Genomic DNA, 25,575 nt, shown 5'->3' with positions numbered 1-25,575 from the left:
ATGTGTGGAGAATGTGCTGATTTTTAGGTGTAATGTTGGTGCTGTGCTAATTGTGCTCAAAGACTCTAAAGTTATTTTTTCCTGTTTTCATATTTAGAAGATAATATAGCTACTTTAATTAACTGATTGAGCTATAATTGTGTTTGAATTTTATTTGAAAAAATGTTAAATTTCTACTTTTTAAAAGAAAATACAGACATTTCTTTATTTCACTAAAAAAACTATTCTATCTTAAACATAGTATTTTATTTACTCATCTTTTTTAACAGATACTATCATTAATATCCTGAATACTGAATACACAGTTGTAGTATCAAAAATTCATCATCAAAGTTACCGATATATCCTACCAATCTCATAGCTGGTGTAACAGTTTCTCACCTCATTCATGCCAGATTCAGGTTATCAGTAGTTCAGTGAGTTTTGGGTAATGGGAAAAATTTTTAACAGTGATGTAAAAGTAAAAAATAGCAAAAGAAAACTCAAAATTTTAATCTAAATGCTCTACAATACTGAAACAAAATCTTGACAGTTCGATAGGAAAACCTAACACCATGGCTTTCATTAACATAAATTGTATGTAAAGTAAAGCAAATATTAATATAAAGATTGATTTCAGTAACACAAGTGTTTACCAAGTCATCAGTCATATGTGGGGCCTTTAGCATAACATGAGAACTGACATTTTTCTTGTATACAAGGCAGTACCAGATATGTAAGCACTATTTTACTTTACCTTTTGTTAAATGACATTGTGAAACTGTACTCTACCATACTGCCAAAGGGACACTGTTTCATGGAGTGAATTAACATTATGTTTTCTCTGCACTGATACTCATATACAAGTATGGAAGGCTGTGTTTATTGCTGGGTGACATTTAATCCCAATATGATATTTGTTTTACTGTATATGACACACTGGGAAACGTAGTGTAATGTTAGGGACAGTGATAGTGCAGTGTCATGTGCATGATTTTCAGAAGCTGCAAGTAATACTCATTTGATAGCTTTTAGAGATCATTTTCCAGCAGGATAATGAATGACTGTAAATAGTGAAGGTGTTGTAGAATGTCTCCACAACTCTTCTACATTTGTAGGGTCCTTTAGACAGGAGTCCTACACTATACTGTAGGCATAAACTGTTGTTATTACAGAGCACTGAAACAAAATCTTAGGCATATGTACCTCAAGGCATTTCAGATCACTGAAGGTTTTCGTTCATGATAGGTTCTTTGATGGCTGACTGAATGTATAGTTAAATCAGTAAACTTTATAGACTGGGCATATGTGAGAATTGGTAGTTTGCATTACTGTTTAGGTTGCTGAACTTCTGCTTTATTAATGTGTTTCAACTTGACAAGTACTTTGTTATAGATAACTTGATATAATATGTATTTCTTTGTATTACCATAAATCAATTATTTATTACTGGCTATTCTTACCTGGGGAACAAAATCAAACTTAGCAATAGCTTCTGGGTAAGACACAAAGGCAAGTTCTGCCCCCTTTTTTGCAACTGCATCAATATCAGATGCATTTGTTTCATATTTCAAATTTCCAAGTATTGCAAAAATTGTGCAACCTGCTAGGAGACTTGTGAAGGTGTCCATTGTTGTTACAATTATTGCATCCCTGAAATGAATTAAAAACATGTTTGCTAACTGACAATTTTGTATAAAATATTAAAGATTAATAGTTAATACTGTTGTACATGCTATATACAATATGCCAGTTGATAGGAAAATATAGTCAGTTTATAAAGGAGATTGCTTGCAATCTACCTTAGATAATTGCCTAAGTAGGACTACAAGACAATAACAAATGTACATAAAGAGGGCAGCAGCCAGCATCACAGGGTGGTTGTTACTGTGGGGATGCCATGTTATGTAACCCTGCTGGCTATCAACGCTGCTTCATGACAGACAATCCTTGGTGTCATTTATGCAGTGACAGAGCTTTCTATGGTTCCAGAGCATAGATGCTTTTTCTCATTATCTATTAATTATGTATAATATAGCAAATTATATACCGCATTGTGTTGTATAAGGTCCTCTACTGTATGCATCTACATCGGTGACCCAGAACGATCATGAATTATGGTACATACGTATTCAACCAAATACTATGCAGTGACAATGGAACCATAGTGTGTTGCAATTCATGAATTATGCAAATGAGTGCAGTGCTGCAGCATACAGTGCTCCAGAGCCAACTGTTTGTCACTTTAAAAGTGACAGTGATACTTACCAATGAAGTTCATTGACACCTGTCAATAATGCTGAAGAGTGGCATCCTATGATTGACTTTGCTGCTGCCACCTCCATTTTGGAAGTGGTCAATTCTGAAACTCTACTATCTTGCCAATTGTACCTGTGACTGCCCACTGTGAATGGTGACTCCCACACCATGCTAACGAATTTTTGACCAAATGCTTACACAGCCATCCATGCAGACTCACAGTCAGCTCATGTTATCAACCACAGTGTGTATTGATATGGGCCTTTTAACTGTGTTACCGCTACCAATTCTTCCATGGAAACCACTACAACTATGGACTGATGTCGCATCCAACCACTTTAGTGTTCACCCCAAACTACCGCTGATATACCCCAATCAGCCATCTGGTTGGTTCTCCATAGTGGGTAGCATCTTCACCACACATGATGTCAACAGTGACATGGCAAAACGCTTTGCACTACTCAGCCACATGGATGAACAATTCGTAAGTCTCATCATCCTCTCACCATTACAAGGTGACATATTTTACAGTGAAATCAGCTCTCCTACAATACCTCTCCAGTACACCAGAAGAGCCATTACAACAAGATCTTTATAATGAACAGTTAACAAGCAGAACTCTTCACAACTTCAGCACTGGTTAAGAATGTAATTTTACTCTCAATTGATGTCTGATCACAAGCTCTGGACTTTGTGGGCAGCCAAACTGCCATCTCAGGTACCACTTGCCATGATTACCAACAAGTAGGAAGTTTTGGACTGCAGACTTACATTGGCCGGTAGAATACTCATGGTAATCCAGCACTGACAATACATCAGTTTAGTTGACAACAACACCACTGCATGGACAGCAGCACCAGTCTTGGTGTGCACTACTAGCTGTGACAAGCAAACTGGCCCAACTGTACCTGACACCACCAACTGTGACATTACAACCTCCATCCGGAGCAACAACCTTCACACAGCTGTGTCAACAAAACATAGTGGCAATCACACACCCCCAAGCCACCACCTGGCACCTTTCCTGGTATCATCCACAATTCAGGAATGTGGATCACAGCAGCCATTCACCCTGCACACTCAAAAGGGCTGCATGGCTCATGACAGGAGCAATGAACCACAATTGTCATGCAAGTCATCTCAACTTAGGTAGCGAGGGACTAATGCAGACGTCACCAGCATGAACAATAGCAGGCTCTGTATCGTGTATCACTTAAGGCAGCAACACTTTGATTATTGATATCGGTTCCACCATGAAATTGTGCAGCATCAGAGGTGATGAGTGAAAATGTGTGCAGGACTGGGGTTCAAACCCAGGATCTCCTGCTTACTAGGCAGTTGTGTTAACCACTGCACCACCCAGAGACAGTGTTGATCGCAACTACATGGACTATCTCAGCATGCTTCTCAGCTGACCCACATTCCCATTTAGTGCCAACTATCCACAGTCCCTCTCCATGTCATCCATGATCGCTACTTAGAGATTTCTGCAGGAGATCTGATGTGATTGTGCATATGTGCTGAATGTGATGGATCCATTATCCATTGAGGCATTCATACAAATGACATAAGTGCAACATTTCTGACTCCTCCTGTCACAGCACATGACAGCTCTGTTATACAGCCCTGTGGAATGAAGAACTGAGCAGTCACCGTTTACAGCTCTGAACCTGGGGTTCAGAACAAGGGTCACATGGAACTTTTTAATTGTGGGTGGTAGCAAATCAATACTCAGTGTTGGTTATTTTCTGTCATTTCTGGCTCATATTTGGCCTGTCCAACAGTACAGATTCAACCCAACACTGGTCATGAGGTCACTGGCATAATCAGCCGCAGCCACCCCAGTAAGCACAACAAAGTCTTGCTACAGCTTTTCCAGCCAAGACACAATGGCTTCACAAAGTGGATGACCATCAGCATCATCTACTTGACTCCCTTAACTCACTCCCTAAAGTGCAACAAAACCAGTTTCTGTACTTTGAGACTTGACTAGATTCTCTATGCCTCAAACAAGGGAATGAAACAATAAGATGAGCAATCCAAAAAGCATCCAAAGAGCTCAGTGCAGCATGACATCATCTGGAAAATCTTCAACTGACCACAACTGTTAATGACAATTCTGTTATGCAGGCACAATATAGTTCTGATATTCGTACAACACCTTTAGAGGAAGTACCACTGTCTACACAGACTTCACATATCAACAAGGTTAATAATGCACCTGCTCATTTGCTCCCCACTCTTACCCCTCCCTCCCAACCATGTATGAATTCTTCTAGAATATTATTCACCTAGGCACCATCTCAAATGAAACAGTACACAGGATCCCCACCACACTAGACCCCCAACACAGAATATGCTGCAACTGAAGTACTCAATATGATTCATTAATGCTGAACATCTGTTACAATGATAACTATGTGCTCACTAAACATTTGTGTTAAACCTGAATCTGTAATGGGATCTTCTGCTTTGATGAGTGCTCACTTTTACCAGATAGGCCATGGCATGCTTTTCTGTGCCACCTCAAATTCTCAGTGCAACATTTATTTACCTCCAATATCACTGATAATATTTTCTGGGATGCATTTATGCTGTGCTGGATGCTCTTGTAAATGCTGAAGAGAATCACAATTTTTCTTCACATTACTTGTAACTGGACAATGTGTCGGAAATGTAAATCTAGGTACTGAAATGGGGATGCTTTCAAAAACTTTGTGGACATCTCAAAATTGATTTCATCATTCAAGCATGCTGCCATTATGATTAATCAGAAAATCAGAGTTTACTCAATTTCCAAATGGAACTTCCATTGTCATCATCTTATTTTCAAAACTTCACATTGAAATTATCTCACTGTTTTCAGTTTTTCTCTCAGTTAATCACTGCAGCTTTTACCAAAAACCCTTAGTCTCTACAATATGTAAAATATATGGCATTTAAAAGACAGGGTCCTAGGGTCAAGCTGTAGAGCACCAAATATGGTTTCCAGAAATTCCAAAGATGCTATGCCATTGACAAGGAACACATTTGAGGAGTAGCTGTGACCAATCTCACTGGCTACACTTGCAAGCTTCAGTGTGCCAAGACATTGGTTACCCAATTATGATCTTCCCTTTTCTTTTTCAAGCGAACCTTTTAGCCATGTATAAAACATTATAGTGTAATGTGTAGAGGGATAAGCTTACAAAAAATAAATGGACAAAACTCAATGATACTATAGTCATAATTAGATAAGTTATGTTACAAATAAAAAACCAATATATTGTTTATTCTGTACTAATATAGGGCTACAAAAAAATCCTACAGCTACAATGCAATGCAGATTTTATCTACGTTATGTAACTCTGCGGTAGTCCTGCGGAGCTTGAGACTCATCACCAGGTATGATTGCATGTTGAGTTCCCTCACTCACATCCAGCCACCCAGTCATGAGAGTGTATTGAATTCATTCAATGTTCTTTGCTTAGATTAACAAAATTATTTTGAAATTACAGCAGCTTTCTTCATTTATTCAAAATTCCTCTTTATCAAATGTTTGGAGTAACTTTATTTCTTCCATATTTAATCCCATAAAGGGCTATCTTTTCTTCATCTTCCATTATGACATAACAAACTATGTCAAAATTAACTCTACTAAAAATGAGTCCATCAGTTTGATCATTGAGACAAGAGTGACCTTTGTGTGGTTTGTAAATACAAGTACACATAATGTCATTTTACCAGCATAAGCAACCAGCAAGGCAATGTGTGCAGAATATGGCTTTTTGGTGCTGCTTCCTTATAAGTGGCAAATGTCAGGAGATTGAATTCTGAGGTCTTCCAGCCCTACTGCAGTGGATCCAGTTGATTGTTTCACCATGTTTTCACTTGCAAACAAATCTTCAGGGAATGCAGTCAAGCAGTCAGCTGCTTCAGTAAGAGGAAGAGAAGCAAGATTAAGTGATTTCATTCTAATATTTTTCAAAAAATTCATAGCACAGCACACTTAGTGATTCATCAACTATTCAGAACTGAAGGCAGTTATGAACTTTTTTTCCTGCCTCATCAACATCACCTGAAGTACCATGGGGTTTGCTGAATACCTTTACTTGTTCTGTAGGTTCATGTTTATCTCTAATGTTAGAGTACTTTCAATTGTACTTTTTTGAAAATTGATGAAGTTATATCACACTCACTTGATTCATTTACGACAACAATCCGTCTACCATGCAATCAGAGGCTGAGCACATCAACAGCAATAGCCATAATCGAAGTATGTGCATCCTCAGTAGCCTGCTGACCAGTGAACTGTTCATCTCTAAGACCTTGACTCAAAGAGACGACATAATGTTTGTTTGTCTGTTTGAAAGAAATACTGCCATTGCCATGTTCACTGACATTTACTCATCAAATGTGACATTTGACACAGTCTTTTCGTTCCTTTGCACAGCTGTTCAGATGATTTAGTACTCCTCTCCACTTTGTCATACTATTTTTCATTGTATTGTACATAATTGTAATTATTGGTGGAAAGACTTCTTTTTTCTCCCATGCCACTCTATGTAAAAAAAGACCTTCAAATATTATGAACTTGGCCTTTTCAAAATCAATTGGCCCTTTAATAGTACTGAACAAATCATAAAACAGATATTCTTGTTTTTTTGTGTATCAATACTGATTTCATCAAACAGAGATAAGGGATATGAGACAAATCATATAAAATATTTCTGAATTTCTTCATTAGACTTCTTGTGAAAAGTTATTCTGCAAAATGTCATTTCAGTAAGTCTGTCATTTGAGATTATTTGACATAGTGTTTCCACAACACCACCTTGTCAAATCGGTCTTGGTACTTAATTGAGTCAGAATTTAATTATGTATATTATATGTATGGATGAACGTCTGAAATAAGATTTTAGTTTTAGAGAAATTTTAGGGAACTGGGGAACATGCAATAATTTCAAGGGTTTTTCAATATGATGATTGAAGCTCCACTCAGGAATCAAAGACAAGTCATAATTGAGGCATGTTTGACTGATTAAAACAGTTTCCATAATCCCCCCAATATTTTCTAAGGAAGAACTCTAGTTTTATGGCTTACAAACTGAACTCAAACAAATATCCATGAAACTTTTAGGTGTGTTCTAGTTGTCCAAGTGTGTATCTTAGCACCCTAAATAGTTTCATGTGCTTTATAAACACTGTAAAGCGAAACATCTCTGTCCTCACTGCTGCTCTATAATAATGCACATTGCAGAACAAAATATGTAAATAACTCTTGTGCCAGAGTGTAATACGTAAAATCTAGTTTACTGAAATTGGAATATGATGCATGCAACTTTCAAAAGTACACATTATTTTATGTCAGGGACATGTTATTTCTAGTGCTTTAACAATACTGCATAACTGTGTGCACATAGTCCTAAACATATTACTGTCTGTATGAGTAAACCAATCTGTTTTACCCGAATTGCTATTTCCTGTTTCAGTGTGTGTAGAGAATCACAGGCTCATCCTATTATCATGGAACTGATCAGCCAGACTAATTTGTTCCACTCTTGCGTTAGAATTTTTAAAGTAAATCTTAAAACAAGGACTGTATTAAAAGTTTTTGGTTTCATGTGCTTGAGGATGACTGTGTACATGAATGTGGAAGAGAGGGAGGGAGCAAGCATGATGTAACCTAGCTTTTGCATGTCTCTATTTTATATAATTTAACCATATTCATCATGTAAAGTATTTGTAAGTATGCTGATAATCACATATTTGAGCAGCAGAAACATTAAAACAAAACAACAACAAAAAATCTACAATAGCCTAAGGCAGTGTTCTTGCCATCCTTCCAGTACCTCAGTTTAAAGTTGAAGATGTAGCACATGTGAGGCAGTAGCCTGGATACTTTTATGTGGTATTATGTCTGGCAGTTTACTGAAGTTCATAACACATTGACAAGTTAAACTATATGTGGAACTTACCTGTGAATGTTATGGCTGAAGCCATTGTATGAGGAATACATGATAAGTGTTCCAAATGATACTCCTAGTGAAAAGAATGCTTGAGTGACTGCTTCATACCAAACCTGTAAGAGTAAAAGCTGTTAGTTCACTCAACATTTAACTTTGTGAAAATAAATATTTATTCATGGATATTTATGTCAATCAGATATATGTAGTAGTTGTCCTCCACTGAGGTGTCTCTGGAATAAAATAGTACATGATTCATCTACTAGATGGAAGCAGTTTCATTGTCCAAGAACATTACAAAAAATGGAATTTTTACAGTCATAGCAGAGTTTTTATTATCAGCATTACTTTGAGCATAACTGTTAACAGTCTTCTCACCAAAGCTGAGACTTACTGACAACTGTTAAAGTGATCCACATATCATGCAATAGTGTTAGTTTTATAACCCAGACAAGCAGCAATTTGAAAGTGGAGGCATTCAAATGTGTGTCACATAGTGAAAGGCAAAATAGATCATAAGCTGTATTAGAGGGTGTTTCACTCCATCTGTAAGGCTAGCAGAGTTAACAATTACACAAGGCACATATCTTGGTCCCAATAAAGCTGCAAACACAGCAGACCATGTTCAGTTCACATACATCTATGAATGCCACAATAGTAGTACTTGATAACTTTGTCTTGGCTTTAGACATCAACTTGGACATCATGTGGACTCTCAGTGCTGCACTCACAGTGGGCTTGGCTTTCATCTACAGACAGTATGCATTCCAAATTTCAACTTACAGTAGCTTGTCCCCCTATTTGGGCCTGTACTAACTAAATATTTCCACAAATTCATGGCATTTAATGTTCACCAATGTATATGGATTTGTGAACTTCAAATCAAGCACTGCTTTGTGGGATTCACTGTTTATCCACATATCAAATGTTTTGTGTAACTATCATGCAGGATATAAAAGTGGTGAAAGGTGTTGTCATTGATCCAGCAGAGGTGGCCAGAGCATCAGAATGCATAGAGCTGGCAAATAAACATAATTTTCTAAATGCCAATGACTGCCCATAGTCTAGCCTTCCATCAATCAGCTCTTGCAGCAGTCACAGAGTGCTATGTTTGATGGCCAGGGAAAGATGCTCTAACACAGTAAACAATTTGGGTGTGCTGTGGACATGCACAAACAGCCATCTCCCACATGGCACTGATCATAGTGCCTCAAATCAGAGCACTTGCAAGAATAAATGCATACTGATTGAAAGGCACAGTGTAACTGTTAGTAGTGGACACTCTCTTTAAAATCCTGTGACAAACCTGTCAACCACAACTCACCCAATGATATGAACCTTGTCCAATATAAACTATCTGATCGAAAGTATAAGTACACTCCTATGTAATGCAGAATTGACCTCTACATACCATGAGAAGTGAATTTACCAGTATGAAAGGAGGCTGGGAGTATTGTATTGTCAACAGAGAAGGAGTAACAGCAGAATAGGTCTGTCAGGAGAGCTCTGTAACTTTGAACATGGACTAGTCGTTGGATATCACCTGAGCAATAAATCCATCATGACATTTCAACCCTTCTAAAGCTATTGGTGGCGTCATTGTGAAGTGGAAATGTGAAGGAACAACCACAGGTAAAGGTAGGCCAGGTAGACCTTATGTACTGAATGATCTGTACTGTTGAACATTACAGAGGGGGTTGTAAAAAACTGCATGAAATCAGTGACAAGAATCACTTGTAGGTTCCAAAGTGCTATCAGCAGTCCAACTTACACAATGACCGTGCATGGGGAGTTAGAAGGGATGGTGTACAATGGTCGAACAGCTCCTTATAGCTACAAATTTCTGTAGCCAGATGCTTAAAGTGGTCTAAAGAGCAATGTCACTGAATAGTGCATGACTGGAAATGAGTGATTTGGAATGACAAGTCGTGCTACATGTTGATGTGATCCAAAAGAAGGGTTTGGGATTGGCAAACACCTGGAGAATGTTATCTGCCATCATTTGCAGTGCCAACAAAGATGCATGGAGGAGATGGTGTTAGGGGTGTTTTTCATGCTTAGTGTGTGGCCATCTTATTGCACCTTAGAAAAGATTAAATATGCAAGGACATGAACGTATTCTATACAGCATTACATACTGTGCTGTAGAGGAACAATTGTTTATACCAGCAAGACAATGCACCCTGTCATAAAGGCTGGATAACAACACCCAGAAATCGACTGGCCTGCAAATTTCCTGACATGAACCCAATGGAACACCCATGGGATGTATTAGAACATCAACTTGCTCCAGACTGAAGAATCCAAGATCAAGACCTTCTCTGGTTTCGGCTCCAGATGGAGGATGGGCTGCTGTTCCTCCACAGTGTACCAGCAGAGTTGAAGCTCTTCTAAAGGTGAAGGGTGGACACAACCCATATTAATGTCCACTAATTCATGACTGGGTACTTTTAATGAGACAGTGTATTTGCAACAGAAGGAGTTCCATACACAATAGTCTGGGACATCTTTGTGACACAAAAGAATAGGTGTACTGCATGTCAAAAGTATGAAGTAAATGGCACAATGAGTAAAGGAAATCTGGTGTTTTAGAAGTAGCCTCACACAAGCGCATCAGTTGAAGAAAGATGTTACTCCACGTCAACACAAGTAAGAATGATACAACCATGTTTGTTTCAATATCTAATCATAGCTGATGAAGGCCAGAAAGAGAAGAATTGAAGAACTGGAGATGCAGTGCAATGCAAAGATGTTGCAATTTAGGTAAGAGAGATAAGAACTGGGGAATTTCTCCATAGAATGAGCAAGGAGAGGAACTTTTGGAAACCAATGACAGGAACAAGGGACATGTGGAATGACACTGAGGAATAAAATTCATAGTTTTCACAACGAATTTTCACTCTGGAGCAGATGGAGCACTCATTTGAAACTTCCTGGCAGATAAAAACTGTTTGGTGGACTGGGATTCAAACCTGACAGCTTTGCCTTTATTGGCCAAGTATCCCATTGACTGAGCTACCCAAGGACTACTGAAGACACATTGTCAAATCATCTGTATGGCCAGTAACTCTTCTCCCTGTATAACAGAAATTTTCTCTGACACAATGAAAACAACATATTTTTAATGATTAAATAATTATTTACTTATGTTTGTAAATATTCATAACCATTAATTTTCTTATTTAAATGCGAGAAAATTGAGTGTTTTCTATAAATACACTGTTTTGTTCTGTATAACTTTGACAGTACTGGTATGTAATTTATATACAGGGTGTTCCTTTTAATTGAAGACACTGAAATATCTTGAAAACTACACATCAGGTCAAAAAAAGTTATGATTCCAATTTCTTTGTCTCAGAGAGGGACATCCAATAATATCACACTCAAACCCCCCCCCACCCCCCCCCCACCCCCACCCCAACCTGTGGGTGGGTGGCAGGGGACAACTTTGAAATCACCAATGGGAACCCCCATTTTTTATTGCATATTATGATTTTACTGCAAAATGTACAGATGTCTTGGCTGAATCATTTCTTCATTTTACCACAGATGGTGCAGTAATCAGAGTAACACAAGCAAATACAAAATCGTAATTTATGACATGGTACTCAACAACCAATCCTTTAATATCCAATAGCACATGGGACCCCCATATTCATGCTGTGAGGGTAGGACAGGCCAGCATTTCATTACTCCTAATTCGAAACCCCATTCATAACATTGTATTCTTCTGAGATATTGAATAATGGACTACTCTACATGCCACTGTGAACTATGATGTACCATAACAGGCAGTGCACTGCAACAAGAGCTCTTGTATTGTGCAGCCACAGAAGAGATATTGGCTCTAAACTTTATAATACTTGTGTAGCATTTATTGCATGCACACCTACCTCTCATTTAGAGAACAGACATGCAAGTGGATAACAAATGTTGCAACCACAGAAGAAAAAATTGAAATGATCCTGATTTACGGGGAATGTAGGAGAAATGCAGAGGCTGCTGTTGCCTTGCACACCAAACATCTTCCAGAAAAAGGTCACTCTCATTTGTTGAATCCTTTTATGTCTGATGGCATTGTACAGACCAGGAAAAGGAAACAAAGAAAACATGTCACAGGAGAAGCTAATGACATAGGTGTACTAGTGGCAGTCCACCATAACCCATGGATAAGTGTCTGGCAATTACACAATGATTCCAGTATGTCAATAGGTAGTATTATCACAATACTGTGCCGTCATACGTATAATCCACACCATGTGCCACTGCATCAAGAACTTCATGGCACCAATTTCCATAATGGGGTATTGGTTTGTGAATGGGCACATCAACAAATACAAATGACCCCCCGTTCTTTGCCAAGGTATTATTTTACAATGACACTACATTTGCAAACTATGATAGCACTATCTAGCATAACATGCATTACCGGAGAGTAGACAGTTGCTGCTGGTTATGGCATGTTCATCATCAAAGTCCTTTGTTGGTTAACATGTGGTGTGGCATCATGGGGAACAAACTCATTGGTCCATATTTCCTCAGTGACATGTTGAATGGACACAAATATAGAACGTTTGTGGAAAAGGAACTAGATGTTCAACAACCTATGTGGCTTCAGTGTGATGGTTGCCCAGCACATTACATAGTTTAAGCACAGGATGTATTAGACTGTTTACACTGGTCAGTATATCAGTAGAGGTGACCCTATTAATTGGCCCACAAGGTTACTGGATTTGATGAAGCTTGATTTCTTCCTGTGGGAGATATTTAAAAGATCCTTAGGTGTAATAGCAAGTTCCAACAGACTGTGAGGACATGGCCCAGGTGAATCATAAATGCCTGTGCTCATATTCCTGCAGATAGGCTTCTGTCCAGTGTACAGTCATTTGAAAAAAGGTCACTAAAAATGTTGAAACTGGCATTACTACATTTGAACACTTACTCTAATAGGAAAGTAGAGTGGCCATGGCCACAATGGCACATTGAGTAGTCCCCTGTTTGATGTACTGAAGGAATAAAACATTGTGAATGGGGTTTCCAATTAGAAGTTATGAAACACTGGCTTACCCTCACAGCATGGAGGTGGGGATCAGTCTGCCATTGGATAGTCAAGGGACAATGAGTAGCTTCTTGTAAATTACAGTGGTGTACTCATTACTATTTCTCCAATTACAGTGTCATTTGTGGCGAAACATAGACGATAATTCAGACGAAAATTAAGTAGATTTAGCCATAGACTCATAATCTACAATTTAAAAAATTGGGGTTCAATTGAAAATTTCAAAGTTACCCCTTGCCACCCACACACGAGCTGGGTTGAAGGGTCAAATATGGTATCACTGGATGGCTCCCTCCGAGATAAACAAATTGGAATTATAACTTTTTTCAAACCAATATACAGCTTTCAAGATTTTTTAATGTCTTCAGTTAAAATGAACACCCTGGGCAAAATACAGTGTTTTGGCCTGGCAGGACAATCATGTATGAAAAATTTGTTACAGGAGGAAGTGACAAATGATAAAGTTAGTTGGTGCTGAAGATTGGTGATTTAATGACAGATGGATGAGATGTTGTTTAGTTAAGGAAAGGAGTGGTAGGAAACGGAGGTAGTTCCTCTGTTGTGAAAGTGAGAAGATTTTATGTAGAGGAAAGAAATATTGTAATGAGCCACAGGAAGTAATTTACTTATGGAGAGAGGAGAATAATGCAGACACTTCAAGAAGAACAGGAGAGGAGTGACAAGAGGAGAAGAAAATCAAGAAGATAACAAGAATGAAGGTTCAAGACCATAAAATTCAGTGGAGGATTGACACAGAAGAATGGATGAATCAAGCATCAATAGTATGAGAAAGAATCAGTCATCTTCAAAGAATGCAAATATACTGTGACTTCTTCAAGACAGTGTATGAAACAATGAACATTTTTATTTTAGTTGAGGAGAGACTGTGAACAACAGTAGTAATTCAGACAGTAATATGACTGTTCAGCAACCTCTCGTATTGAGAGAATTTGGGCTGTAAATGGACTATCCGTTGTAGAACTAGCTACTATGAGGGTCAAACTGCATGTTATCTGGAAAGTGGGAATTTAAAATAAAAACTGACACCATACTATTGAAATAACTGTACCCTTAACATCCATTGTTGTGTATAAAACAGTGTTCTTATCTCAGTCCATGCACATCCCAGTCCTACATCTTTTTCTCAAATAATTCCAGAAGTTCAACAGTGAGAGATGTATGAAAGGATGGTTCACTGGAGTGGTGCAAGAATCATTGGATTTTCTAAATAAATTAATTAACTGACAACAGTGCACCACCATCCTGTCATCTATTGTTTTAATTTCTAAACAGTTTCATAATTAGATCCACTTGCTATTCTTTGATCCATGTAATAGGTAAACACACACACACACACACACACACACACACACACACACACACACACACACACACCTACCTTTTTATTTTGTGACTGTTAATATCGTGGCTAACAGTGTCCATTTCTGACCAGTTCAGCAGCCTTCAAGTAATGTGTACTGATTAGGGGACAGTTTATGCTTACCATGGTACAACTTAAATTAAAAGTCATCAAAACAGCTGCTGTTAGTGAAATGTCTGAACAGGTGACTCAAAACAGCACTGTAAAATAAGAGAAGAGGGCTACTGACACTTCCAAATGTAAGTGAAATCAGCTGTTGCGGATACTACACTAAAGGCTGGTCCATCATGGTCAATGAATATCAATTTTGTGCTTTTGCATTTGTTTTGTATAGTATAGAACTGTAAACAGAAGTGAGCAATGTGAAAGCAGGTCAAAGTAAATAAGAGAAGTTGGTTACAGTAGAAACTAAAATATAAGTTGTCTAGGCTGAGTTGAAAATTAAAGTGCAGGCATGATAGAGTAAACTAGAAGCTTAAATGAACGCAGGGCAAGACAAAGTAGAAGCAGAAATGCGAGCTAACAAAAGCCGAATTGAACATAAGATTGCTGCAAGCCAGACTAAACTTGACGATTTTATTGCTGAAGTGGCATTGGGTCTAAAATATGAGCCTAAAACTGTACAACAGGAATATGACAAGAAAAGTCAGGGTGTAAATGAACAGCAGAAAATCTATCTGAGAAAGGAATGGCGTATATTTAGAAGAGGAGCAAACAAAGGCTATTGAACAAGCTAGATCGGTGGAGAGTAGTGTGAGGGAGGTAACTGAAAAATATGAAGAAACCAGGTGGAAGGTAAAAAAAATACAGGAACCACTGTTGTAGAACAGGAAATAAGTAAGATAGGTCAGCAAATACTAGCAAGAAATGTTATCATGTGGGGAATTTCAGTATGACAATTTCGAGTGGTATTTTGAGAAAGCCAAGTACAACAATTTATAATTTAGAAAATGGATGTCTGTACAGCCTGCAGAATTTATGGACAAACTGTGGAGAAATATATGAACAGCTTGAAATGAAATGAAGAAAATGGAGAAATATATGAACAGCTTGAAATGAAATGAAGAAAATACATGCAGTCAGCAGATTGATGAAAGAGGATAGTCAGACTGGGCATACAACTTACAAAACCAATGCCAAACCCTCAAAAGAGTTTATTCATAAATTTTATGAGAAATTCTGATCACTTGAAATACATGCTAATATAGTGATGGAGTTTACATGGGGTCCAGGGTACAGTGGTGGAAATGTGTCTGCATATTCTGAAAAGCTGCTCAGAAAGTCATGCTATACTGACAAGATTGGTAGTGATGAAGCAAAGATTTCAGTATTTGTAAGGAAACCACGGAAGGATGCAGACAGTTTTGTGAGGAGAATAAAGTGGGCAGAATAACATTTCAACAAATATACAACAATAGAATCATGTGTGAACTGTATGAAACAATAGTAATGTCACATGATAACGGCTTGACAGAGATGAGCTGTGAAAATCTAGCATGGAGGAAACAGAGAGACAGGTAGGAAGAGAAGAGAGGGTGTGGGATCAGAACATAAACCAACAGGAATATTGAAGGTCTGCACACACATGAGATCACAAACAAAACCATGTAGATGGTGTAGGGAGCAAAGGCAACACTTTGTAATCACATTAGTTTGAAGCACTGTCCATTTCGACAGTGTGAGTGCAACATCTAACCACAAGAAAATGCTGTGGTTGAGTGAAATAAAATATATTCAGTATAATAGTTATTTTTTTTTTGGTTAGCTGGCTCTAATTTCGGACTTTTGTATTTATCTATCTTTAGTTAATGTCCACACATTAAGTTCTGTTGCAAGATAATTATCTACCATCAACAGAAGAATATCCAAGGTCAAAGATTTATTATTGTAATCATTTTTTGGCTCATCTAGAATGTTGTCGCTGTAGCGGACCATATCTAGAGTCATTGCGTTTCAGCTACCATATTAGCCAGTCCAAGGGAAGATGACAAGATGGTGGAGTGGCATCTTGTAAATGAATTAATTAATTTAGAAAATGCAAATAATTCATGCCTTCCTCTTGTGTACCATCCCATAGTACATTTGCCATGGGAATGTTAAGAACTGTTTTAGAAAAGGGAGATGTGAGTGGGATGTTCAGGGACTGGGATTCAAATACTGTTTTACGCATAACAATAGATGCCTAAGTAATGATTATTTCAATTGGTTGGTACTGATTTTATTACAAATTCTCACTTTTCAGATACCAGTACTGTGCACTTCACAATAACTGGTTCTACAACAGATAGGTCTGTTCACAGTCCTAATTTTCGAAGTACAGTAATAGAAATTGCTAAACTCCCACTTTTCATAGCACCATTTGAATTACCACTATAGTTCACAGTCTCTCCACAACCAAAATAAAGCTATCAGCCATTCACTAGATTGTCTTGGTGAAGTCACAGTATACTCACATTTTATGGTGACCATTCGTTCTTTCTTACACTTCCTAATTTCTTGAATTGGCTGTTCTTCTATACATATCTGAAGTTCACTATCTTGAATCCTGTTACTTGCTAGCTTCTTTCTTGTAGTCTTCCCTCTTGTATCTCCTCTTTTTTGTGGGAAATGTCAAAAAACACGTCTCTCCTCGAAACTTAGCATTTCACTCTTTGCTGCTGCTGTGGCCGAGCGGTTCTAGGCACTTCAGTCTGGAACTGCACTAAGGTCACAGGTTCGAATCCTGACTCGGGCATGGATGTGTCTGTTGCCCTTAGGTAAGTTAGGTTTAAGTAGTTCTAAGTCTAAGGGACTGACGACCTCAGATATTAAGTCCCATATTGCTTAGAGCCATCTGAACCATTCGTTTCACTCATCAGTGCTTCAATGACTGCTTCCTGGCAACTTCTGTGTTCCTCTCATCTCTTCATAATCAAACTGCTTCCTTTTGTTCACTATCATTTTTCTCCCCTCTATATAAAAGCTTCTGATTTTCACGACAGAAAAACTGCCCCCCTTTCCCTGAAATTACCACTGTTTCCTATAATCAAGAAACGTGCCCTCATCCATCTGTCATTACATCTCCGAGATCCAGCATCAGCTAACTTATTTAAATAGTCACTTACTCCTCAACAAAAGTTTGCCAGGATAGAGTTTTGCCTACTGGACAAAAGCACTATATTTTACATATAAATTAGATAGCTCAAAGTTACATGGAACATCATAATATATTTACAGAATACATTAAATTTTATTTACATTGAAATAGAACATCAATGATTATAAATATGTACAATTATCAGTACACATATGGTTAATGGCTGAAAATACACACAAATCATTTGTGACAGAGAAAATATATCTTATACCATGCAACCAAAATTCTAATAAGATGCAATCATTCTTGTTAGAATTTTCTACAGTTACAAGAATCAATCATAATCAGATTCATATGTTTCAAAAAATTATCGAAATTGAATTAAGTCTCACCTCCTTAGCACACCATGTTCCTTTCAGTACACCATCATCTCTAATATTTACAAACAGTCTGTGACACAGCCAAGCTTCGGTTGTTAAAACTGGCTTATCATAGCTCGTGACTCGTAAACCACACTTCTACATTTATCAACACTTATCCCAACTTTTAGCACTCTCTTTTGGTAGACAAATCACTCCACTCGCTTTCAGCACTGACATCCCACATTCTCAACAGTCTCTAGTGTGCAGATCGGGTTGACGGTTATAATTGCTGTGCTAATTCTAATATGACTGCATCCCTTTCATTCTCACAGATAACCATAGCTATGTTGGCAAATAGAGCAAACTAATAAAACATACCTGCAAAAGTCATCCTTCTAAACAAATTCTCTTAATAAACCATTTTTCAACTAGTCTCTCTTGTTGCTTTTGTCCCTTCTTTTCTATTTCTTGAAACAGATGGCTTCCTATTCCTTGCTTACTATTGTCCAAAGCAAGACAAAATGGATACTTAGATCACTGTAGTTCAATGTTTGAGCATTGGCTGGCATTTATTTGATTAACTCAAACACTTGCTGCTATTCAGGTGTCCATATAAAGGTGCTGTTCTTCTTACATAGTGCCATTAAGTTTGAATGATTCAGAACTTGATCAGTAATGAATTTTTATGATAGAATTCCCACATCCCAAACAGTAAGTTGCTAATTATCCTTTGAAGGAGATTCTTCCTCAATTGCTTCTATCTTCTCTGGGTCTGCCTCACTTCATTTCTGTGATATATATAGCTACCTAAAAATGTGATCCTTCAGTCATTCCATCCCTAACTAGTGCACTGAACTATTACTCCCATTGTTAGTAGGTATCAACAGGCCACCGACATAAATATTCAGTGTTGAGTTTAGTTGAGTTCCCAAGACTTTGCCCAATCTTCTTATAAATGCTGACACACACACACACACACACACACACACACACACACACACACACACACTGATTATGAATGGTACAACCTTATAGTGATAATAGTTTCAACTGAAGAGAAATGTCGTGTACCTTTGACTTTCTTTTGCCAGTGCAAAGAAATGTATGTTAAATTGCAGCTGGATGTTACTGGTGCTCTTTAAATTTTTGCATGGTTTATGAAATATTCTCTGGTCTGTCACATTACCATAATTTTATTGAGGTGTCTCACATACAAAACTGCTCATGTTGATCCATCCTGTTTATCTGTGACAACCAAGGGATTGTTGTAGGTCATATTAGCTCACTCAATCCCCCCCCCCCCCTCCCCCACTGATCTGCTTTACTAAGTTGTTGTTCTAAAACAGTTATTTTGGCTTAAGGTATTGGATATGGGTTTACTTTAAGCTTGTATTCATAATTATGTACGACTCTGTGCTCATGAGAAAAGACTTACTATATTTCATCAATAACTCCTTCAATGACTTCCTTTGCTTGATGGTAGTATTTTCAGTGCTATGCACTTTTCCATTATCTACTCCTCTATTTTCTTGTTGCCTGTTGCTGTCTTGTTGTTGTGACAGGTTTCATACACTGCAAAATCATTCTGTTAACATTCTCTGTATTTTATTTGCACACATTCAAGCCTTCTCACTCAATATTACTTCAAAAATGGCATTCTTTCTATCATGCCATTTCTTGAAAACTAAATACATCTCCATCCAAAATCTATTCTAGCTTCATAGTTGCTTACCATATTGACTCCTAGTACAACATATACTAAAATGTCTTTGTCTACTTCAAAATCTTCTAAACTGATAGATATATAAATTTGTTTAGTAAGCAGTGGCATTTTATTTCTGACTTTCGATATGGGCATTGTCACTATTTTACTGTTTTTAATGATATGCTGATACAACACTTCTGAGATGGCTGTCTGTATTGCCAGTGTCTATAAGAGCTGTTCTCTCTATTTCATTTAATTTCATCTCTATTAAAGGCTGAAAAGTATCATTTTCCTCCTCACTCTATTCATCCTGTTTTAATCAACATTCTTCTATTTCTTTATGCATGCACATCAGTAGTTTCTTGATTGTTGGTTTTGATACTCATACTGGTACTTTGTCTGGATTACGACTGGCTCCATAAACTCCTTTCTCTTCTTCATCATTAATATTTTGTAATACATCTGATAGTATTACAAAATATGTCAAGTTTTTTCTCTATTGACTCATTTCATGATAGGCTGAAAATTCCTCACTCCTTGCAACCTATCCAGTTCTCTATTAAATCTACCATTACTTCTTCTTCTTCTGCACATTTTAAATGCTGTGCCTGCTTTGCTGTTTTCATCATTTTTGTCATCTTTACCTTCCCTCTCCCTTCTGTCTTCCTCTGCCTCTCACTCTGTTTTCTCTTCTCCTCATTTGCCGTTTGACTCCTCTTCTTCCTCTTTACTAATGTCTTCTCTTTCATCATTTGCATCCTCTGCTTCTCATTATTCTTGCCCTCCTCCCTTTCTTGATAATCCACTGCATCTGTCTCTCGCTCTTAAGCTTTTCTCCTCTCAAAACTCATGGTCTTCTTTCCACCATCCTTCTATCTTAGCATTTTCATCTTCACCGTACTGTTGACTTGTTCGTTCTCTGCATCTCTTTTTTCGTCAGTGACTTTTGCTCTTATATTTCCTTCATATCTGATTAATGACTTGATTAATGCTCTTCACACCTCTTCCTTCACTATAAGCTCCTTCTGTCACTATAACTTCAGGTATTGTGGAGCTCTGGTTATGATTAATTTCTTTCACATCTTCTTTCTTCTGCTATTTCCATTTCCCTGAAGCTTTGAAATACGTAGACTGTGTGCACCACACATCATAGCATTTGTTGCCCTATCTATCCAATTCCAAGTACTCCATTTCCTACTCTGTGTTACCTCACAACAAAACTTAACGTGTGGACATTAACTAAAGGTAGATAAATACAAAAGTCAGAGATTAGAGCCAGCTAACTAAAAAAATAATTGTTAGGCTGAATATATTTTATTTCACTCAACCACAGAATTTTCTTGCGGTTAAATGTTGCACTCACAGTGTTAAAACTGACAGTGCTTCAAACTAATGTGATTACGAAGTGTTAAATAGAATATCATTTTTTATTTCGTTAGCAGAGAATGAGGTAATTTTTAATTATTTTGTATAAACATTTTATCACTACTGTTGAGGTCCATGTATAAGAACCGTGTTTGGCTAACATGATCCCACAACATGGTACAAAAGAAATCTCACAATAAATTCTTCAGGCTGCCACTATCTTCTGACCTTTAATTTTTCATCAAAGTGATTCAATTATTTCGATTATTCATAACAATTTTACACATCTGTCACTTTGCTCAAGAAAATCCGTGTTCATTGAAACACAACCAATAGACAGTTCGTGGTACAAGTATAATTCTGATTAACCTGTTATGTGTAGGTCACTCATTAAATAGCAACAATTCTCTTTTATGAAACTTCCTGGCAGATTAAAACTGTGTGCCCGACCGAGACTCGAACTCGGGACCTTTGCCTTTCGCGGGCAAGTGCTCTACCAAATGAGCTACCGTGCTTCGGTAGCTCATTTGGTAGAGCACTTGCCCGCGAAAGGCAAAGGTCCCGAGTTCGAGTCTCGGTCGGGCACACAGTTTTAATCTGCCAGGAAGTTTCATATCAGCGCACACTCCGCTGCAGAGTGAAAATCTCATTCCGGCAATTCTCTTTTATTTTTACGTTTATAGTTATTTACATTAAAAGATGCACAAAATATATTGACATACAGCACTTCTATCGAAACCAGAGAAATAACTTGTTTGTCCAATTAATTATGTGAATGCCATTATGATTTCACATTTTTAACTGTTTTCATGTGTGTGTGTGTGTGTGTGTGTGTGTGTGTGTGTGTGTGTGTGTACACGTGTGTGTTCTGTCACTTGTTGTTAAAAAGAGATGTGATGTTAGTAGCATACAGGCTCCACAGAGGCTTTAGTATTGCATTGTTTTAGTGAAATGTAGCAGTCGGAGGGTATAGCATTTTGAGAGTCTGTTATTGACAGTGGAGATTCGAAAGTCATTTAAACGAGATTCAGTGATATTCCAGTGTCATTTAGTTGGGCTTTTAATCGTATTATATAGCACCATTGTTATTTAGGCAGTCACTCAGTATCAGTAAAGGAAAACGAACATTTTCTCTCATATATGCTAACTTAGGTATCCAGCAGTCATGGCCCTGTAGACTATGCACTCTGTCAACATTTAGTATATACCTTATTCTGTCTGTTCCTCCCAATTTACTACATTCAACTCTCCCACATCTTTCTTTATATCTTTTTCTCAACTGTTTCTTGGCCTACGAAGGAGCCCTTTTGTTGTAGTGTGGGCACCAAAAGCTTGTTTAGGAAGTCGGGTCTCTGGCATAAGGATTATTTGACCTGCCCACTGGAGTCATCTGCTGTTTTGCTACTGTAAAACTCTGGGCTGGTTCATTGTTTCATAAACTTCATTATTCCTTCTTGTTCTCAAAGTACCTGTGTCTCTCACCAGGCCCCAGATTCTTCTAATCATCTTTCTTCCAAATGTTAGAAGCTTCTGCATCTCACTTTTAATTAGTATCCAGCTTCCTGAATCACTGAGGAGACAGTGGGACACATACTGGCTTCCCAGATCTGACGAAGCAACTGCCAGTTGCGAAAGCTCGTAATTTTGTGTGTGTGTTTGTGTGTTTTGTTCATGTGCCTGTCTGCCAGCGCTTTCCCGCTTGGTAAGTCTTGGAATCTTTATTTTTGATATATATATATATATATATATATATATATACACACAGGGTGTTTCAAAAATGACCGGTATATTTGAAACGGCAATACAAACTAAACGAGCAGCGATAGAAATACATCATTTGTTGCAATATGCTTGGGACAATAGTACATTTTCAGGCAGACAAACTTTCGAAATTACAGTAGTTACAATTGTCAACAACAGATGGCGCTGCGGTCTGGGAAACTCTATAGTACGATATTTTCCACATATCCACCATGCGTAGCAATAATATGGCGTAGTCTCTGAATGAAGTTACCCGAAACCTTTGACAACGTGTCTGGCGGAATGGCTTCACATGCAGATGAGATGTACTGCTTCAGCTGTTCAATTGTTTCTGGATTCTGGCGGTACACCTGGTCTTTCAAGTGTCCCCACAGAAAGAAGTCATAGGGGTTCATGTCTGGTGAATAGGGAGGCCAATCCATGCCGCCTCCTGTATGTTTCGGATAGCCCAAAGCAATCACACGATCATCGAAATATTCATTCAGGGAATTAAAGACGTCGGCTGTGCAATGTGGCCGGGCACCATCTTGCATAAACCACGAGGTGTTCGCAGTGTCGTCTAAGGCAGTTTGTACCGCCACAAATTCACGAAGAATATCCAGATAGCGTAATGCAGTAATCGTTTCGGATCTGAAAAATGGGCCAATGATTCCTTTGGAAGAAATGGCGGCCAGACCAGTACTTTTTGAGGATGCAGGGACGATGGGACTGCAACATGGGGCTTTTCTGTTCCCCATATGCGCCAGTTCTGTTTATTGAGGAAGCCGTCCAGGTAAAAATAAGCTTTGTCAGTAAACCAAATGCTGCCCCCATGCATATTGCCGTCATCAGTCCTGTGCACTATATTGTTAGCGAATGTCTCTCGTGCAGCAATGGTAGCAGCGCTGAGGGGTTGCCGTGTTTGATTTTTGTATAGATAGAGGTGTAAAATCTGGCGCATGAGACGATACGTGGACGTTGGCGTCATTTGGACCACAGCTGCAACACGGCGAACGGAAACCCGGGGCCTCTGTTGGATCACCTGCTGCACTAGCTGCGCGTTGCCCTCTGTGGTTGCCGTACGCGGTCGCCCTACCTTTCCAACACGTTCATCCGTCATGTTCCCAGTCCGTTGAAATTTTTCAAACAGATCCTTTATTGTATCGCTTTTCGGTCCTTTGGTTACACTAAACCTCCGTTGACAACTTCGTCTTGTTGCAACAACACTGTGTTCTAGGCGATGGAATTCCAACACCAGAAAAATCCTCTGTTCTGAGGAATAAACCATGTTGTCCACAGCACACTTGCACGTTGTGAACAGCACTCGCTTATAGCAGAAAGACGATGTACAGAATAGCGCACCCACAGACTGCGTTGTCTTCTATATCTTTCACATCACTTGCAGCGCCATCTGTTGTTGAAAATTGTAACTACTGTAATTTCGAAAGTTTGTCCGCCTGAAAATGTACTGTTGTTCCAAGCATATTTCAACAAACGGTGTATTTCTATCGCTGCTCGTTTAGTTTTTATTGCCATTTCAAATATACCGGTTATATATATATATATATATATATATATATATATATATATATATAGAGAGAGAGAGAGAGAGAGAGAGAGAGAGAGAGAGAGAGAGAGAGAGAGAGAGAGAGAGGGAGAGGGAGAGGGAGAGGGAGAGGGAGAGGGAGAGGGAGAGGGAGAGAGAGAGAGAGAGAGAGAGAGAGAGAGAGAGAGAGCGCTGCGAAGCTGGTGTGTGTCCCATTGCCCCCTCAGTGATTCAGGAAGCTGGATACTAATATATATTCCTCCCAATTTACTACATACCTAACAGTGTCTGTTTTATGACGATTTCAGCAGTCTTTGGAAAAGAAGGTACCAGCCATGTTAATAATAATATCAGTAATGAACGCTGTACCAACAGAAGAGAGATCGTTAGTGACAGCAAGAGGTCATTCAAGCATTCTTCATTCATTCATTCATTCTTCATGGATATTTGATGATATAAAAGCACTATTCAAGTGTCATTTACACAGGCAGTAGGGTATATTAGTATTGATATTAAACATTATAAGACAGCATCGTTTTACTATCCTCCAAGCTTTACATTTTAGGTCTGGTATTCGTGACAGAAAGAATATTGTGGAGAAATGGCTTAGCTACAGCCTAGCGTGTTGTTTCCCGAAAGTATATCCTCTCTGTAGTGAAGTGTGCGCTGATGAGAGACTTCCTGGCAGATTAAAACTGTCCAGCAAAAAGAAGTTCACAGGTTCATGACACACACTTTTTAATCTGCCAGGACGCTTCAACTTCCAGCAGTACTTGAGAAAGTTGCACAGCTAAAAATAGCTGAACAAAGAATAGAGATTATGTAAATATACGGGAGATAGAGAAGTGCAGCATTTGATGAAACAGAAAGAAATATATGCTTCATCGGAAAATACACACCTGGAAATTGAAATAAGAACACCGTGAATTCATTGTCCCAGGAAGGGGAAACTTTATTGACACATTCCTGGGGTCAGATACATCACATGATCACACTGACAGAACCACAGGCACATAGACACAGGCAACAGAGCATGCACAATGTCGGCACTAGTACAGTGTATATCCACCTTTCGCAGCAACGCAGGCTGTTATTATCCCATGGAGACGATCGTAGAGATGCTGGATGTAGTCCTGTGGAACGGCTTGCCATGCCATT

The 25,575-nt window shown here is 38.3% G+C and overlaps 1 protein-coding gene across 4 annotated transcripts in view; it reads right to left on the bottom strand.

Moving 5' to 3' along the window:
- LOC126334706 (sodium-dependent nutrient amino acid transporter 1-like) overlaps positions 1-25,575 on the bottom strand; it is a 209,384-nt gene that overhangs the window by 36,095 nt on the left and 147,714 nt on the right. For all 4 annotated transcript variants that reach the window (XM_049997214.1, XM_049997216.1, XM_049997215.1 and 1 more), the window contains exons 7-8: positions 8,196-8,299; positions 1,443-1,632 (exon numbers count right to left, since the gene is read on the bottom strand). In XM_049997214.1, the coding sequence (XP_049853171.1) occupies positions 1,443-1,632; positions 8,196-8,299 (294 nt within the window). The remainder of the gene's footprint in view (positions 1-1,442; positions 1,633-8,195; positions 8,300-25,575) is intronic.

Source organism: Schistocerca gregaria, chromosome 2 (assembly GCF_023897955.1).
Source record: "Schistocerca gregaria isolate iqSchGreg1 chromosome 2, iqSchGreg1.2, whole genome shotgun sequence".
NCBI lineage: Eukaryota > Metazoa > Arthropoda > Insecta > Orthoptera > Acrididae > Schistocerca > Schistocerca gregaria.
The sequence above is the reverse complement of the archived record's forward strand: the minus strand, read 5'-3'. Positions and strand labels throughout refer to the sequence as shown.